The 18,631-nt window shown below is 34.6% G+C and overlaps 2 protein-coding genes across 3 annotated transcripts in view; one reads left to right on the forward strand and one right to left on the reverse strand.

Moving 5' to 3' along the window:
- Nucleotides 1-18,631, forward strand: part of LOC141483782 (uncharacterized) — a 163,420-nt gene that overhangs the window by 59,072 nt on the left and 85,717 nt on the right. The gene's annotated exons all lie outside the window — the stretch shown is intronic.
- On the reverse strand, nucleotides 120-14,454 carry LOC141483679 (uncharacterized). Of its 2 annotated transcripts, none has more exons than XM_074178479.1 (3): nucleotides 12,768-14,454; nucleotides 1,684-2,700; nucleotides 120-1,138 (listed from the first exon to the last, which is right to left on the reverse strand). In XM_074178479.1, the coding sequence occupies exons 2-3, from the start codon at nucleotides 2,505-2,507 to the stop codon at nucleotides 262-264; spliced, it is 1,701 nt and encodes a 566-aa protein (XP_074034580.1). In that variant the 5' UTR covers nucleotides 2,508-2,700; nucleotides 12,768-14,454; the 3' UTR covers nucleotides 120-261. The 2 variants fall into 2 exon arrangements, with proteins under 2 accessions (XP_074034580.1, XP_074034584.1); XM_074178483.1 differs by lacking the exon at nucleotides 12,768-14,454 and adding an exon at nucleotides 4,438-4,917.

Consider the following 18,631-nt stretch of genomic DNA (forward strand, 5'->3'; position numbering starts at 1 on the left):
AGTCAATTTTTTATATGTGTCCGTATTTTCCTCAATTCTTGTCAAGCTGTCTAAATCAGAAATGATACTTCGTTTGAGTTCTCCAGGTCGCCTTCAATTAAAAATCAATATGTTAATCAAAGTAAAATTAGTTCCTCCAAGTATTTACATTGAACTTTTCATCAAAGCCTCATAGTAATGATTTCTCTTTGTCATTACATAAGAGTTCAACTTCTTGATATCCTCCATTGAGGGCAAAATAGATAATTTTTTCCTCATGTTTTAACAAACTCTCAGATGCAGTTTGACGTGTGCCGGAAGCGCTGTTTTCAACAGATGTAACAAATTTTTGGAATCCTTCTTTCCTTCCATGTCCCCATTTTTGATACATTCCGAAATATGTAATTGGATCATATATTTTAGAGATGTACCAACTTCGGTTGGTAAAGAGGGTTTATTATAATTCCCTGTGTTTTCATCATAATCTCCCAAGGTGTTAATAACTTCAATAATATAGTCAAACATCTGGGGCTTTAAAATATCTTCGAAATGACGCACAGAAGAATTTTTTTCTTTAATCATTGACAAAACCATTGCCATTCTTATCATACGATTTCGTATCATAGGATAATGATGCTGTGATCTGTACTTACAAGCCATTTCATTACCATAAAGAATAATGAGGTTGTCAAATCGTATGATCTCTTTAATAGGACCATCTCTAAAAGCAGGGAATAAGAAATATTTAACAACTTCGTTGGCCCTTCTATGAATATTTTCTGAATTAGCTCTAGATTTGAACAACATGCCTTTGCTCGAGTTGGAAGGGTTTTTCGTACAATTTTTTTGTAAATGTTTCCTTAATGAATCTTTTTTGACGATTATTTTGCAGCAAGTACATGCTATGTACTGAGATTTATCAGGTTTATCAAAATATTTAGAGACTCTAGCAGGGACAATATTTTCACCTTCTTTGAAAGCAGAGAAATTACCGTCTCTTCTGATTTGTGAAAGTTTTTCTTTTTTGTTAGGGTTTTCATCAGCCATTGCAATGTACTCCTTAACCTCAGGTTCATTTCTGTGCATGGACAAGATGTGTCGTTTAACATTGGTCTTGGACTGCTTGCAGAATTTGCAGATATTAGGTTTGTTGCAGATTCTGTAACAAAATATATCTACATTCAGGGTCTCAAATTCATATTAACCCTATTGCTATTTCTTTGTTGAATTTTACAAGGTATCTATTACAGGCTTATAAGCATATATTGAATTAACCATAAAAAAGTATCAGGAACAAAACGATAAAAATACTAGAGAAAATGAACAAAATTTATATGTTGAATACTTCACTAATTCCTTAATAACTCGTCTAGAAAACAAACCAAATAAAATTTTTGACAACCAACAGATTATTTCCTCATAAAACAAAGTTCTGCTTTTATAAAATAATAAGGGTTTCCATTGAACACAAATGAACTCGTGATGCACTGTTGTGGTAAGGAATATTGCTTTAGTTCTATCTCAGCACCAAACCGTTATTTTTAACATGTTTTTCAATCATCAAATGATCATCTTCAAGCGGAAGATTAAACAAACATTACATCAGTAACATTAAAAATATGTTTATCATGTTACTGTAAACTTACATGAGGACATTGTTCAATTGTGTGAAAATTAATAGATTCGATTTTTGTCGTTACTCACCTTCGCTTATAAGCAGCTTCATTCACTAAAGTGGGATTATCATCAATCATTTCTGATACGGATTCTTCAGCAATGGTTGAAAGGATGGATATAGATGACTGACTCCTTAATGAAGAAGGCAGACCCATGGCTTTGGAGGGCAGACTGTTGGAGGACGTTGAAAGAAGAATGTTATTTGTAGCAGGCAGGCTGTCAATTGTGGGAGGTGATCTGTCATTTGTGGGAGGCGGGCAGTCAACTGAGGGAAGAGAACAGTCAACTGAGGGAAGAGAACAGTCAACTGTGGGAAGAGAACAGTCAACTGTGGGAAGAGAACAGTCAATTGAGGGAGCCAGGCTCTCGATTGTGGGAGGCAGACTGTCAGGCATAGGAGGCAGACTTTCATGCATAGGAGACAGACTGTCAGATGCAGAAGACAAACAGTTACATACTGCAGACAAGCAATTGCACACGGAGGGCAAATCATTGGACTTGAAAACATTTTGAAAAATACGTCTGGGTTTCATTTTCTTCTGTACAGACCTGCCCTCTAACGAATCAGTAATCCGTTCTGTTTTTTTTCTACCCTTTGGAGTTTCCAACTTTGCTTCATTTGGGTTGTCAATGTTCAAATTTTTCTCCAAGACAACCTCAAGTCTGCGTGTGTTATGTCCCACAGCAAAATTATATAAGGAAAGAAAATCTTCGTTGAATCCATTTATGACGATTTTGTAACGTTTCCCCAATATGAAACACTCCACCTTATTATCCTGTGATATTATTTCTGACCTGGGAATGACCGTCTGCATGCCATTGTCAGTAGTTACAAGTGCAAAAGCTGCCATGACGCGGATCACTCTTGATGTATAAGTGAATACAACAATGACAACATTTAGCCAAAAACAAACGATGGAAAAAAAAAACAACGACGTAAAAAAACCAACGACGTAAAAAAAACAACGAGCTAAAAAAAACAACGACGTAAAAAATAAACGACGAAGCCAAAAACAACCCAAAAGTATACTTCATCAACCAACCCTGAAAAAAAGAAAAAATGACTATTTTTCACAACGCTCAATAGACAGTGATTTATTAATTTTTTTCTACCCCAGCAACTTTAAATCAATTAATTTTTATCTTTAAAAATTACACAAAGCAGGGAAATGTATTGAAATGAATTATAGTTCAAAAACATAAAAAAATAGCAAGTGATGCGAAAAATGGAAAATATTTTTCAATATTTAATTCGTCTAAAATAACATAATTGACAATTTGACAATTTTCAAGCTAACATGTGACTTTTGACATTTGCAAAAATTGTTTTCTCCATGTAGGTATTTCATTGTTCAAGGCATTAACTATTTTAATTTTCATACTTTGATTGTAGAATTTCAAATATTTAGCTGAGGATAAATCTATATACACCATAAGATAATTGAGTTACTATCAAAGCAATTAATTCAATTGACCAACATCCAACTCTTTCATGGCGAAAAAACCGTGGATAATTTCACTTCAATCTCTACCAATGGCCAAATTAAAGAATATTTGAATTCACAAATATATGCAGAGCAAACCATCGACTTCCTTCCGAACCTTTCATCTCGAAATTCATATTGGGTACCTGAAGGATATGGGCGGTACCATATTCAGACTTACCCTATATACACTAACTTTTAAATTTACAATAATATGCAGAGTAAACCATCGACTTTCTTCCGAACCTTTCATCTCAAAATTCATAATGGGTACCTGAAGAATATGGGCGGTACCATATTCAGACTCACCCTGTATACACTAACTTTTAAATTCACAATAATATGCAGAGTACACCATCGACTTTCTTCCGAACCTTTCATCTCAAAATTCATAATGGGTACCTGAAGAATATGGGCGGTACCATATTCAGACTCAACCTGTATACACTAACTTTTAAATTTATAATAATATGCAGAGTAAACCATCGACTTTCTTCCGAACCTTTAAAATTCATAATGGGTACCTGAACAATATGGGCGGTACCATATCCAGACTCACCCTGTATACACTAACTTTTAAATTTACAATAATATGCAGAGTAAACCATCGACTTTCTTCCGAACCTTTCACCTCAAAATTCATAATGGGTACCTGAAGAATATGGGCGGTACCATATTCAGACTCACCCTGTATACACTAACTTTTGAATTCACAAAAATATGCAGAGTAAATCATCGACTTTCTTTCGAACTTTTCAGCTCGAAATTCATAATCGGTACCTAAATATGGACGGTACCATACTTAGACTTACCCTGTATACACTAACTTTTGAATTTACAATAATATGCAGAGTAAACCATCGACTTTCTTCCGAACCTTTCACCTCCAAATTCATAATGGGTACCTGAAGAATATGGGCGGTACCATATTCAGACTCACCCTGTATACACTAACTTTTGAATTCACAAAAATATGCAGAGTAAATCATCGACTTTCTTTCGAACTTTTCAGCTTGAAATTCATAATCGGTACCTAAATATGGACGGTACCATACTTAGATTTACCCTGTATAAAACAATTTTTGACTTTACTAGATATGAATGATAAAAAAATGAAATTATTACCGGAATTATTCAAATTATTGGATTTCAGTTTTATTATCATTTTCTCTGATTAAAATATATGGAGAGATTTACAAAATATCATACAAAAATGTTTGAAAGCATTTCAGAATCAAATGATCCATAACATTCTGAAAACGATGTTTACTAGACTTTCACCATTTCAATGGCTTACCGCAATTTTTTATCACAGTCCTCCGAATCGGACAAACTGAGGGTTTCATGGAACACGTGTAACAAGCACTAAGCACTGTTTACAAATGATTTTCAAACGATACTGAATTACTGAATTCTATGATGGAACTGTGGCGGGAGGGTGAAGGATAAAAACCAATGCGTATGATCAATTTGGCCGCGGTGCAATTTTTACCTCCAGACAGTGCATCTAAGGGTCATGAATTCTGAATAAAGCACTAATGCAAATGTAGCCTTCTGTTTCCGTTCTAACAAAAAATTCGAAATTTGCCACAAATATAAAAAATATATGAAATGAAGAAATGCAAAAATGATAATAATGATCTGAATTTGAATATGATTTTAGCCCACTTCCAGTAGTCCGAATTATCTAAAAGTTGAATTTCACTAGTTCGGACTTCCATTGTCTATTATATAAAAATGATTTGAAATCCCTGAAACAAGTAAAAAAGAATAATTAAAAAAGAATAGTTGAAAATAACAATTATATTAAGCAACAATAAACCTGAAATGAAATGATAGTAAAATAACCTACAAGTAAAAATATAATAATTGAATAAATCAAAATTAAAGGAATGCAAAAAAGAAAATAATAAAAATAAAAAAGTGTAGAGATTCCAAGTCACGTTAGTTCACGACGTTTCGATTGTTGTTATCTACAATCGTCTTCGGGTGATGACTGGACTGATTCCTCCGAGAGATGACTATTTTATAGGTCGTTGAAATACTTTCACTTTCTCTACTTTCCATTTTCCGCTTCACTGATTTCGTGAGAGATGACCGATTTGGCGGGAGTTGGTCATTTCTCGTTTGATGATGGGTTTCCATATGTTTCGTATATCTACGCTGGCCTGGCTGAATACGTTGTTAGACAACATGTATGCGGCTTCCTTAAATTTTCTCCTGAACCAATGTTCCTCTCTGTGCAAGATCTCAGCTTGGGACCACTCGATGTTGTGTTGATGGGTCCAAACATGGTCTGCTATTCCTGATTTGCTGGTTTCTCCTCGCTGTGTGTGCTTCTTGTGCTCGGCAATGCGAATATTCAATGGCCTCTTAGTTTCACCAATATAGGATTTTCCGCACTCACAGGGTATCCGGTAAATGCAATTCTTGGAATCGCAGTCCGCGTTTGGGGGCCTGGTTTTCGTGAGGCTGCTACGGATAGTGTTACCGGATCTGAAACAGGTTCTAATGTTGTACTTGGAACCAATTCTTCTTATCCTCTCCGATAATCCTCTGATGTAGGGAAGTGCAAGCACTGGTTGTGACGGCTTCTCTTCCTTGCGAGGCTCCTGCTGTCTTTTGGCCAAAGTCTTTTCTACCATCGCTCTGGAGTATCCATTCCGCTGAAGATCACTTTTGATGATGTCTAGTTCCTTCTCGAGACCTTCCTTTGTATTACAAAGCCCAAAAGCACGGTCTAATAGAGTCTTGATGATTCCTCTTTTTGTCGATTGATGGTGGTTGGATTCGTGGTTCAGATACTGTCCCGTATGAGTGGGTTTTCGGTATACAGATGTTTCCCACTTAGTGTCGGTCCTCTTCACCAAAACGTCTAAGAATGGCAATTCATTGTGGATTTCCTTCTCCATTGTGAAAGTGATGGAAGGTCTCACGCTGTTGATGTGTTTCAGAAAGGCGTCTAGTTCAGTATTCCCATGGTTCCATATTATGAAGAAACCTCGAGTCTGGTTGAGATATGTTGACGACACCTTCATAATATGGAACCATGGGAATACTGAACTAGACGCCTTTCTGAAACACATCAACAGCGTGAGACCTTCCATCACTTTCACAATGGAGAAGGAAATCCACAATGAATTGCCATTCTTAGACGTTTTGGTGAAGAGGACCGACACTAAGTGGGAAACATCTGTATACCGAAAACCCACTCATACGGGACAGTATCTGAACCACGAATCCAACCACCATCAATCGACAAAAAGAGGAATCATCAAGACTCTATTAGACCGTGCTTTTGGGCTTTGTAATACAAAGGAAGGTCTCGAGAAGGAACTAGACATCATCAAAAGTGATCTTCAGCGGAATGGATACTCCAGAGCGATGGTAGAAAAGACTTTGGCCAAAAGACAGCAGGAGCCTCGCAAGGAAGAGAAGCCGTCACAACCAGTGCTTGCACTTCCCTACATCAGAGGATTATCGGAGAGGATAAGAAGAATTGGTTCCAAGTACAACATTAGAACCTGTTTCAGATCCGGTAACACTATCCGTAGCAGCCTCACGAAAACCAGGCCCCCAAACGCGGACTGCGATTCCAAGAATTGCATTTACCGGATACCCTGTGAGTGCGGAAAATCCTATATTGGTGAAACTAAGAGGCCATTGAATATTCGCATTGCCGAGCACAAGAAGCACACACAGCGAGGAGAAACCAGCAAATCAGGAATAGCAGACCATGTTTGGACCCATCAACACAACATCGAGTGGTCCCAAGCTGAGATCTTGCACAGAGAGGAACATTGGTTCAGGAGAAAATTTAAGGAAGCCGCATACATGTTGTCTAACAACGTATTCAGCCAGGCCAGCGTAGATATACGAAACATATGGAAACCCATCATCAAACGAGAAATGACCAACTCCCGCCAAATCGGTCATCTCTCACGAAATCAGTGAAGCGGAAAATGGAAAGTAGAGAAAGTGAAAGTATTTCAACGACCTATAAAATAGTCATCTCTCGGAGGAATCAGTCCAGTCATCACCCGAAGACGATTGTAGATAACAACAATCGAAACGTCGTGAACTAACGTGACTTGGAATCTCTACACTTTTTTATTTTTATTATTTTCTTTTTTGCATTCCTTTAATTTTGATTTATTCAATTATTATATTTTTACTTGTAGGTTATTTTACTATCATTTCATTTCAGGTTTATTGTTGCTTAATATAATTGTTATTTTCAACTATTCTTTTTTAATTATTCTTTTTTACTTGTTTCAGGGATTTCAAATCATTTTTATATAATAGACAATGGAAGTCCGAACTAGTGAAATTCATCACGAAACATTGTCAATCACCTTCAAACATATCTAAAAGTTGACACACATATCAAGGATTGATCACAAAACAGGAATTTTATAAAAATAATGTATTAATGATGTTTATTTATTCGGTTGGAAATTTGCAATCAATTGTACAGAATCATCTCGCAGAATTGACCAATAATTTCAGCAATAAAATAACATACACCCGGTTAAGTTGTGAATGTCAACGTGTTTATCAGAATTACACTGATAATTTCGAAGTGTGGCTCCAAATGGTGAAATAGCAAATACAATGTAACTCTCATGATACTAAGATAAGTTGATTTCTACTAGAATTATTTATGACAAGTGTTTGACACTGAAAAACAATTTTTCAGTTTACCTCAACTTCATTCACAGATTGCCTTATCTAAACTTGATAAATTATATACATCTCCTTTATTTTTAAAGGTAGTTGATTGACATTTGGGATATCCCATATACATAATAATTGGCACTTTTCAACCTAAAAATTATTTTTTTTTCTCTTCTGGTTTCGCCGGAAGTAATACCAACTTTCCATTTTTAAATGAGACACCCTGTTGTTATATGTAATCGACTGGTCTGATAAGTTTTAATACTATGCTGTACTGTGTAAAGCTTCATGGATGAATAAAAAATAATCTATCTATCTGTATATCATCACATGTTCGGTTAGGGATGATCATAAGGAATCCAGCGAAACCTACCAGGTTTGAGGCTGTTATCTCCAAAGACTACATAGATATCGCCAATTATTGTGTCCATGAGCTCAATGAGTGCGAGGGAGAATTTATTGACCTGCCACAAAAAATGTCTCTCTTCCACTCATTGAACTTATGGATAAAATAATTGGCGATATCATCGTAGTCTTTAGAGATTAAAGTATTCATATACTCCTTGCAGTATTCATAGGAATGAATTTTAGGACAGTTATCCACAAAACACCTTTCCAATTGATAGTCTAAACACCTTAACCCTACAGTGCTCAATGTATTAAATTCAGAACATCACATTATATTCCTCATTTGAAAGCTAATAAATCTCGAGTAGGTGCCCAAAACGTTTTGTCGCATATTTAGAACAGCTTTATGAATGAGTTAGTTAAGATTCAATTTCCGATGCGCGTGGTCAGTTACTGTTTATGAGTTTTCAAAAGCCCGCTATCGGTCGCTATATGCTTGAAGCAAACACGTGATAAGCGATTTATCAAATTTGTGTGATTTTTCTGTGAACAATTATTCCAAATTATTGTATCTTGTTCATAAAGGTAAGGTCGATGTTATAAGATGAAAATTATTCATTACTTTTCCTTTTTCCATCACAGGCTCGTCTATATATTTGGATGTATCGAATTTGAGACACAGCGCTTTTCATTCAGGATGGCTTGGGCGAAAAAATACCTTACAGATGCCGAGTTAGAGGAATGTATTGCACATTTATCGGATAGTGAAGATGATTTCGATTGTTCTGATGGCGAGAGAGATGAAGAGGAAATTCCGATAAATGAGGCTTTAGAGGAATTCGAAATACAAAACCTGCCAATTGAATTCGATGATGGATATTTATTAGAGTCCAATGAGGAATCTGAGGTGAATGAAATTGGGCAGAATAATGAGATGGATGAGAATGTCGAAACTGATATTCAGGATGGTGCTGAAACTACTAAAACTCAGATGGAAACCAATAAATATAAAAAGAAAAAACCTGAAGTCACATGGAGAAAAAGAAATTTAGTTTTAGACGAAGATGCCAAACCTTTCAAAGGAAGTGAAACACTTGGTAATATATTCATGGAATTGGAAACACCATTTGCTTTTTTCAAATATTTTTTTGACGATGAACTATTGCAGAATATATAGTTGATGAATCAAATCTCTACATGGTTCAAAAAGATCCAAATAAGACCAATCACCGTTGCTGATTTACAAAAACATTTAGGCATATGTATATATATATATATATATATATATATATATATATATATATATATATAGATTAGGATAGGAGGATATATAGTAGATTAGGATTGAGACAGGTAAAAGAGACTATGAGTCAAAATCGATTTGAAGCTATGATATGATAGCTTCATTGAGACCCATTATAAAGGCCCTGTCGTTGAAATTTCAGAGTGTCCCATTGGAAAAAAGCATATCAGTGGACGAACAGTTATGTGTCACGAAGGCAAGGCATCAGTTGAAACAATATATGCCAGCAAAACATCATAAGTGGGGTTATAAGCTGTTCGTTCTTTGTGGAGCTAGTGGCTTCTCCTATAATTTAGAAATTTATAGTGGTGCCGAAAATCAGCCAAAATTCAGACTACCAGATGAACCAGATTTGGGGGCAGCTTCAATGTCATACGTTTATCCAGAGTGGTTCCAACTAATTTGAATCATGTGGTCTACTTTGATAATTATTATGCATCTCTTCCGCTCATGTCATTTCTGGCTAGTAGAGGTATATTTGCTCTAGGAACTGTGAGAAGAAATCGGGTTCTCAATAATTGCAAGTTGCCTTCAGAAGAAAAAATTAAAAAATTTGATCGAGGAACTTCCTGTGAATATGTCTGCAATTTCGATGGCGTTGATATTTCTATTGTCCTGTGGAAAGATAACAAAAATGTTTCATTGATATCAACTTTCGTGGGAGAATTGCCGAAAGGAACAGTCAAACGCTTCGATAAAAAACAGAAAAAAACTGTGGAACTCCAATGCCCAAATCTTGTGCTCGAATATAACAGACACATGGGAGGTGTGGATCTCCTAGATAGCTTGATTGATAATAATGAGAAGTAAGAAATGGTACATGAGACTATTTTACCATTTAGTAGATATGGCTCTAGTAAATTCTTGGCTTCTCTATAAGAGATGTGCGGCTCCAAAAAATGAAACAAAAATTTTGAAATTGGCAGAGTTCAGAGCAGAAATTGCTGACTGCCTCTGCAGAATTGGAACTGAGCGAATAGCAAAAAGGGGAAGACCATCTGACGTAGAGGCAAAGATTGAGCAGAAGAAAAAACGCTCTGCGACCACCTCCTATATTCCACCAAAGGACGTGAGAATGGATGGTCTGTCCCATTGGCCCCTTTATACCGACACAAGACAAAGGTGCAAGTTTCCCACCTGTAAATGTTGTTCCCAAATAAAGTGTAGCAAATGCGGGGTTTACTTGTGTTTGAACAAGAACAACAATTGTTTTATGCAGTTTCATACCAGTTGATTTCACATAATGTTTTCACCTAATAAACGCATTTTGTCTCAAATTCAAGACAACATATTTTTATTCAAATATATATATATATATATATATATATATATATATATATATATATATATATATATATATATACATGCTGTAGATGGATTGGCAGAAGAGGTACAATTGAGTGCCCGGCACGCTCTCCTGACCTTACCCCACTAGACTTTTTCTTATGGGGATACCTCAAAACCAAAATTTATGTAACGAAACCAGAAACCATACATGAACTCCAAGAACGCATTAGGCATGAAATCCGTCAAATATCTCCAGACATTTTGAAAAATGTATGAAATGAATTTTACCATCGGCTTGGACTATGCCAGCATGTACTTGGTGAACACTTTGAGCGTCTATTAAATTAAATCTTATTTGTAACATTTTTTTTAACCGTTACCCTTATGTTTATTGTAAAACTAGATAGTTCACTATAATCTCCTTGATCAAATTTTAAAAATCGATTACTGTTGTTAAGGGAAATAAATTGTTTCTAAAGCACACTACAACCCAACCTTTATTGCTATTTAATAATTTTCTAGGGGTAGCTACCCTGCTTAGGAGTGTACGTAATTTGATTTATTACATTGTTAAAATGTTTCTCCCTTGAAGGCAAAATCGACCTGTTTAAACATTTTTTCCAAAGCTGCGCATTTTTCATAACACATGAGGATAATTTGAAAAATGCTAATTTTTTATGCAAATTATTAAATTCATAGTATCTCGGAAACTAATCGACGAAATTTTAAAAATCGAGCACTGCAGTTTAGAGGAATAATATGTCTTAAAAATTTAATACAAATCAACCCTTATTGCTATTTAAAAATTTTTAGGGGGTAGCTACCCTATGTAAGGGATGCATGTAATTTGGTTCATTAGAATGTAGAAATGTATCTCTCTTGAAAACAAAATCGACCTGTCTCAGGAATTTTGCAAGAAACATTCTGCTACAATTCTACTGAATTTATTCCAGTTAAAGGTACCACACTGTATATAGGTATTTTTTTTGAGTATTTTTAGGGAATTCCTGAGAATTTTCTGAGCAATCCCGTATTTTTTTCATATAAATTCAGAAAATTGAGCATTGTAGGGTTGAAGAAAATTAAATCAAAACATTGCAATTTTTTGCACTATGCTGTACAATACCAATCTTCAGCATCGAGGTCTCCTTCTTTCCAAATCTCGCCTTCATTATCATCTGACCTTGCCATACTTTCAATGTTGTGTTCTAAAAAAAAGATCGAATCTTCACAAAAAAACACAAGATTGCTGGCCGTCCAGAGCTGGCTGCCAAAATTTTTGAACATTCCTGACCATTGGCGGGCATGTTTCCTCCTTTTCGGGTTATTGGCTTGAAGTAAGCGTGGCAAGTAGCCACGGCTACGCGATAGCACAAGAAATCATCATATCAACGAAAGATATCCATTCGATCCTAATAGAGGGAAAAATATTGTTTTTCCAGGATTCGAGGAAAATCTTTGTCGAATATTTCGTCTTCATGATATAATAGCATTGCGTATCGCGTTGCCGTGGCAGCTGACTGCTTACTTCAATCCAATAACCCAAAAGGGGGAGAAACATCCACGCCACTTGTTGATCAGGAATGTCGAAAATTTTGGCAGCCAATTTAACATTGGTGATTCTATTTAGTATACAAGATAATAATCGATATTTGAAGTATTCAAAGTATACTACTGAATTTTTTGAATACTCAAATCATTCTTCTTTTCAATATTTGTTATGAACACACTACCGAATTTAACAACTTGTTTTGCTGTGACATGGAATGAGGTTATGTAGGATGGCACCGTCAATTTGTGTAACGATTCACTCACAATCAATTCATCAATAGAAATTATTTGATAAATCCATGACCAATACAGTAAAATATTCCAGCTATTTTGAAAATTGATAATGCATGATTATTTAAACATTAGAAATAAATTCCCATCTTATTGTAGGTTGCTATTTTGAATGATACGGTTTTCGTTTGGTCAATGATTTCTCAACATTGAGATATAACAAATCTTACCTATTCCCAAACAAGCACTTGATGTGATATCGTTTTCTATTTGGATTACAACGCACACCTCAAAAACTAAATCGGAAAATCTACTACATATAACAGACTCACAAAAGTAACACTCCAACCGTCTTTCGAAGTGAAATGAACATCTTCACGACAAAACCTAACAATGCCCTCCACCTCCCCCCCTCCCCAATAATATAAGCCGTTTCACCATCGGAACAGAAACTATGAAGAGTTTTGGGCGCTGTTGCCAGCTTTCTTTCTCGATGTATTAATTGAATACCAAGACGTCCTTTCGACAACAAAACTGTAGGTGTTTATTGAAATTGAATGATAGTTTGAAAATATTTGTTATTCAGAGATAAGCATTTTTTGTTCAATGAGTCAAATATCGGTTAGAAAATAACTGCTTCACCTCAGGCACATTGAATTTATAATAATAATATTCGTCTTTATGCATCTATATGAAATGATATGACAAATATAAGTAGATGGAGGTGAAGTTCAGCATATTTGCTATTTGTGATGCATTGTTTGGAGCCTTTGGTGTACTAATGAATATTACTAGAGTTTTATCCCAACGATCACCAAGTGATCATTTTCAAGGGAAAGATTAATGGAACACATTTTGTTTATGTGCATGCAATGACGTTGGCATTGAATGAGATTAAAGGTACCTGAATAGAATTTCCAATTTCTAGTTCTCGACGCCGCGCCCCCTAGGACCCCACGCCCGGGTACTGCTGCACTCCTTGAACTCCCGGGTAAAGAAGGCCCTGAGCATTCTTGGCTGCTGTTGGCAGCTGCTGCTGATCGTATCGAGTCATCACCCGAAGACGATTGTAGATACTAACAATCGAAACGTCGTAAACTAACGTGACTTGGAATCTCTCCACTTTTTATTTTTATTTTCTTTTTTCATTTCTTTATTTTTATTTATTCAATTGTTCTATTTTTACTTGTATTTTATTACACTATTATTTCATTTCAGGTTTATTTTGGTTAATATAATTGTTATTTTCAGCTAATCATTTTCAATTCTTCTTTTTTAGTTGTTTCAGGGATTTCAAATCATTTTATAAAGTAGACAATGGAAGTCCGAACTAGTGAAATTCAATAAATGTTTAGCTTATGAAGAACCATATAAATCTACCACGCGAAACGAAAAACCCTTTCTAAATATAGATGTAAATGAAGAAAGAATGTACAAGAATTGACCGTGAAGTTGTCTAGACTTTTTATAACGAAGAAGTGTAAATATAGACTTCGTAGCATTTAACACCAGATTCTTTTTGTCAGACAATGATCATATTGCTTTCAGATATGAATCAATCTTGTATTCGTATGGTGGAAAACAATGCATCAGTTGAGTATCATCAGCAAAGATTCGTACAGAAGCATGTTCTATTCTATTCAGTAAATCGACAGCATACATTATGAAGAGAAATGACTCTAAGATAGACCCTTGCGGTACACCGGACATAATATTTCTGGAGGTTGATACACTCCCATCGATCACTACTCTCTGTGTTCGATTTGAAAAATATGATTCAATGAATTTTATGACACTGGCAGAAAAACAGTAGTACTTGAGTTTAGAGCACATCAAGTACTGGTTGATGGTGTATTAAGACTTCGAAAAATCAGGAAGAAGCAGAAAAACTATTCGCATCAGAACTGATACCTACGGCTAGCGCTGTAGGTATCAGTTCTAACACAATATTTGTCAATGTTTTTTTTTGTATTGGATTTTCAACTTTCTACAGAGCTAAAAATTTAGATACCAATAGGTACCCACCTAGGTAGATAGGTATTGGAGAATAAAAAAGTATAAATGTATCGTCTTCATATCTGTCTCATCCTCCATATATATTTATCGATTCCTCTACAACAAATTTCCAAACATTCAATACTTAACAGAACTCATATGCTTTATGAGTCGGAAAATTGGCAACCGTGTCAGACCTCGAAACTGCAAGAATTTCAGTCGAAACTAAAAAAAGCGGGTTACTATGGTTACGGATCACCCGATTAGTATTTTACGACTTAAATAAGGCGAAGCAATGCAGCTGCAGAAATCTTTTCTAAGAATTCAGTAAATTTGTTTCTCTTTTGATGTTTCCCGACCCTTTTTTGTTTGAAACTGATTTTGAATATTTAAATTGCATTAGGTACCTATTCGGCGGATTAGGATTACCTACTGATTATGAAATTTCATTTCAATACACAAGTAGGTTGGTAATTAGGTACCTTCCTAATTTCCGGATAGGTATTGACTGTAATGTGCTGTTTCAATTATTTTTGTTGTATTGTCCAATCCTGCATATTATATATTTGTTAAATCACAGATGTGATGGTGTATCTGTGGACTCACCTTTAGTTCAAGTGGATGTCAGTTGTCATATATATTCGGAAGACGTAAGGGAGTTGTAAGCCAATGTTATGTTGAAATAATTATAAAAATAAAAAGATAGAAAAGTAAAGCCGAACTGATTTTTATAACAAGAAAATGCTAGCATCTTTAAAATACAACAGGTTATGGGCCCAGAAACGGAAAGTTAATGGAATAAACAGAAAAATAATTCGAGCAAGTTTTGAGGTTAATTTTTTCTGGGAAGAAAAATTGGGGCAAGTTGTTCGATACCAGTCATAACGATACAGCCTACAGTCATGGAAAAGAATAGTTTATACTATGTAAAACCTTTTGATGGAGACAATTATGGAAACTGGGAATTTCGAATTAAAATGCTACTCGAGCAACAGGAAGTCCTGGAAGTAATAACAGAGAAAGAACCTGCATCTGGAGATGCTAGACAACCTGCATGGAGGAAAAAGGAAATAAAAGCTCGCACCATAATAATCCAGAGTATATCAGATAACATCTTGGAAAGTATAAAAGATAAAATGTGTGCAAGAGAAATAATGGAAAGTTTGAATAAATCATACTCAAAGAAAGGAATTTCTACTCAAGTATCTCTACAAAAGAAGTTGAGAAGGCGACAATACCATGAATAATTTCTTCACTGAGTTTGAACAAACGGTGAGTGAATTGAGAGCAGCTGGAGGAAAAATAGAGCAGAATGAATTAATTTTACAAGTTTTATCAGCAATGCCTGAGAGTTTTCATTCTGTAACAACAGCCATTGATATTATATTCTGTCAAGATGAAAAGAGTGTTACATTTGATTTTATCAAAAGCAGATTACTAATGGAGGAGACCAGACAAAATAGAAATAAACTGGATATGAATTCACCAGATGTAGCATTCAATACTTCAAGATACATAGGAAAGAGAAGGGGAAATTCCAGAGGAATAAGAGGTAGAGGCTACGGCAGAGGAAGTGATGGATACAATTCAAACCAGAATGCACCAGGACCCAGTTCAAACAAAAACAAAAACTGTACTTTCAAAGAAGGTGTTTTAATTTTAACCCAGACAGAATTTTCTATAATATGTAAAGACAAAAAATTAATTCAGGAATAATATCCATTAGTTATCAATAAACATATTGTTTCAGTTAATAATGCTTCTAAATTGTATTTCAAACACAACCGGTATTTAAAAAAACTGATTGAATTGAAATATATGCATATTGTGCACATAATTTTTGTAAAAAAATTATTTTATATATCAGAAACGTTTCAAAAATGAACTATCCAACACATAGGGTTGAGATTCAGTTCAGGTAGAGACTTCAACCATTTAACAAATTTATCAACTCAATTAAGAGGAATCAACCGAAAATTAATAAAAAGAGAGTTGTTGAATGTTAACAGCGTCAAAATGATATATTAAGTTTAAATTATAAATCTTTAAAAAAATGTAATTCGGATGAAGTCAAATCAGATGCCGTTTATAGGAAAGCACGTTGTGAAGCTTTTGCCAAAAATGATAGGCATGATGATGATCTCATTGATATGATTGAAATGCAAAGAGATCACCCCAATTATATTCAGTCTACAGGTATTCCATTTCATGTTTTTATATATAGTACTGAACAATTAGCTCTGATTTCTCTTCGTTAAGTTACAGTTCTGCATCTTGATGCTACTGGAAGCATAGTACGTCGTCCTCATAACAGTGGCAAAAAAGTGTATTCTTGATTTAAAGGAATACATAAATATGACTTTTCATTGTGTAAATGATAAGATTGCGTTTCCGTCTAATGAAATTCAGTTACATATATGCTGTTTCCATATGTTTAAATTGATGGCTCGTGATGTTGATATCCATTATGAAGATAATATAGTACGAAAACATATGAAAGAAATCATAGCCTCTGCATATAATATTAATGATTGGGAAATTTTTTGTGCTCGGTTTAAAAACTTCTATATCTTAACCCATTGTAATACAAAGAGTTCTATATTCAGAAATGCCTTCCAAAATTTATTAAATATATCTTGTTCGAATGCTCCGAGTGATAGTAACGTTAAACTTGTTGATTATTCAATTGATGATGAAATAAAACTTTTCGAAGACACTCTGTTTTGCCAATATTTAAAACAACTTGTAGTCAAAATCTCTTTTAATGATAATTTAGATAATATCACTTGTATTAATGAATACAACAATTTGAAATTTTTTGATAATTTTTTCAGAGCTTACATTTCGTTTACCCCTCTTTGGAGTGGTATTCTTTTAAATAATGAAGAAAGGCTAAGTAATGCTGCAGTTGAAAGATGGTTCGGTATTGTGAAAAATACTCATGTTAAGGGAGTTATAAGGCAAAAATGTAGTAGAATAATCAGAAAAATTAGAAAATATGTATTGTTTACTTTCAAAGAATGTCATTTTCGTATTCCCAAAACAAAATGTTGCAGACCTCAAATTGAAGACTTCAATAAAGGACTTGCTTCCCAAGAATTCTGGCAAAAAAAAGAAAAGTTGATTCAAAATAACTTTTTAGGAACATCACTCAAACAGGCACTTAAAAATTCTCAATCACAACAGTCACGAAATTTCAATCCAGATTTATGCAAGTATTGTAAAAGGGGACAGTTGGAATTCCAGGCTGATTGGATGCAATGCGACAAATGTGATGGTTGGGTGCATATAGTATGTATCGAAGACTTTCAGACATCTTTGAATGATGATTTTTTTTGTGAATTTTGTACCAAACCTCAAGTAGATACGTCTTCAAAAATGGATATGGGGTATGAAAACTTATGCTCTGAATATTTTGATGAGAATTATAGAAAATCTTTTCAAGAATTAATCGAAATTGAGAAAAGTACCAGAGATCAGATACTTTCTAAATTGTGGTTTAAAGAAAGGGGCATTCAAGTTACTGCATCTAATTTTGGAAATATTTGTCTAAGTAAAAGTGATGATAGCTTGATAAATATTTAAGCGCATTTCGAATCCAATAAATATTGAATCTCATGTAGCAATCAGTCATGGCATTAAATTTGAGAAGAAAGCAATTAGTGAATATGAGGCATTAACTAGCAGTAAGTGTGATTTTTCTGGTTCAATAATTCATGAAGAATATCAGTTCATTGCTGGATCTCCAGATGGGTTAATAGGTAATGATAGTTTGGTTGAGGTTAAATGTCCTTATTCATGTAGAAATTTGAATCCCAATGAGGCATGCTTTCTTGGTAAAATAACCTTTTGTGATAAACGTACTAGACTTCTTTTAAAAAATCATAAATATCAGTATCAGATTCAAGGGCTTCTTGAGATAAATGACAGGATTTGGTGTGATTTGGTAATTTGGACATTCAAGGGTATTAAAGTGAAACGAAAATATAAAAATAATTTTTTTTTGGGTAATATGTTTCCTAAATTGAACAGTTTTTTTAATTTTATTATGCTTTCCGTTCTCTCAGGGGCAGTAGTCACACCTAGATTTATTAAATGG

This window comes from Leptinotarsa decemlineata, unplaced genomic scaffold (assembly GCF_025532065.1).
Source record: "Leptinotarsa decemlineata unplaced genomic scaffold, Ldec_3_MD MMD2_P_RNA_scaffold_14, whole genome shotgun sequence".
NCBI classification, from domain to species: domain Eukaryota; kingdom Metazoa; phylum Arthropoda; class Insecta; order Coleoptera; family Chrysomelidae; genus Leptinotarsa; species Leptinotarsa decemlineata.

Excerpts from the sequence above, each read along its gene's own strand:
- LOC141483679 (XM_074178479.1), bottom strand. The coding sequence starts at position 2,507 with ATGGCAGCTTTTGCACTTGTAACTACTGACAATGGCATGCAGACGGTC. Across the intron at positions 1,139-1,683 it reads GAAGCTGCTTATAAGCGAAG|AATCTGCAACAAACCTAATA; the intron begins GTGAGTAACGAC and ends ATTTTGTTACAG.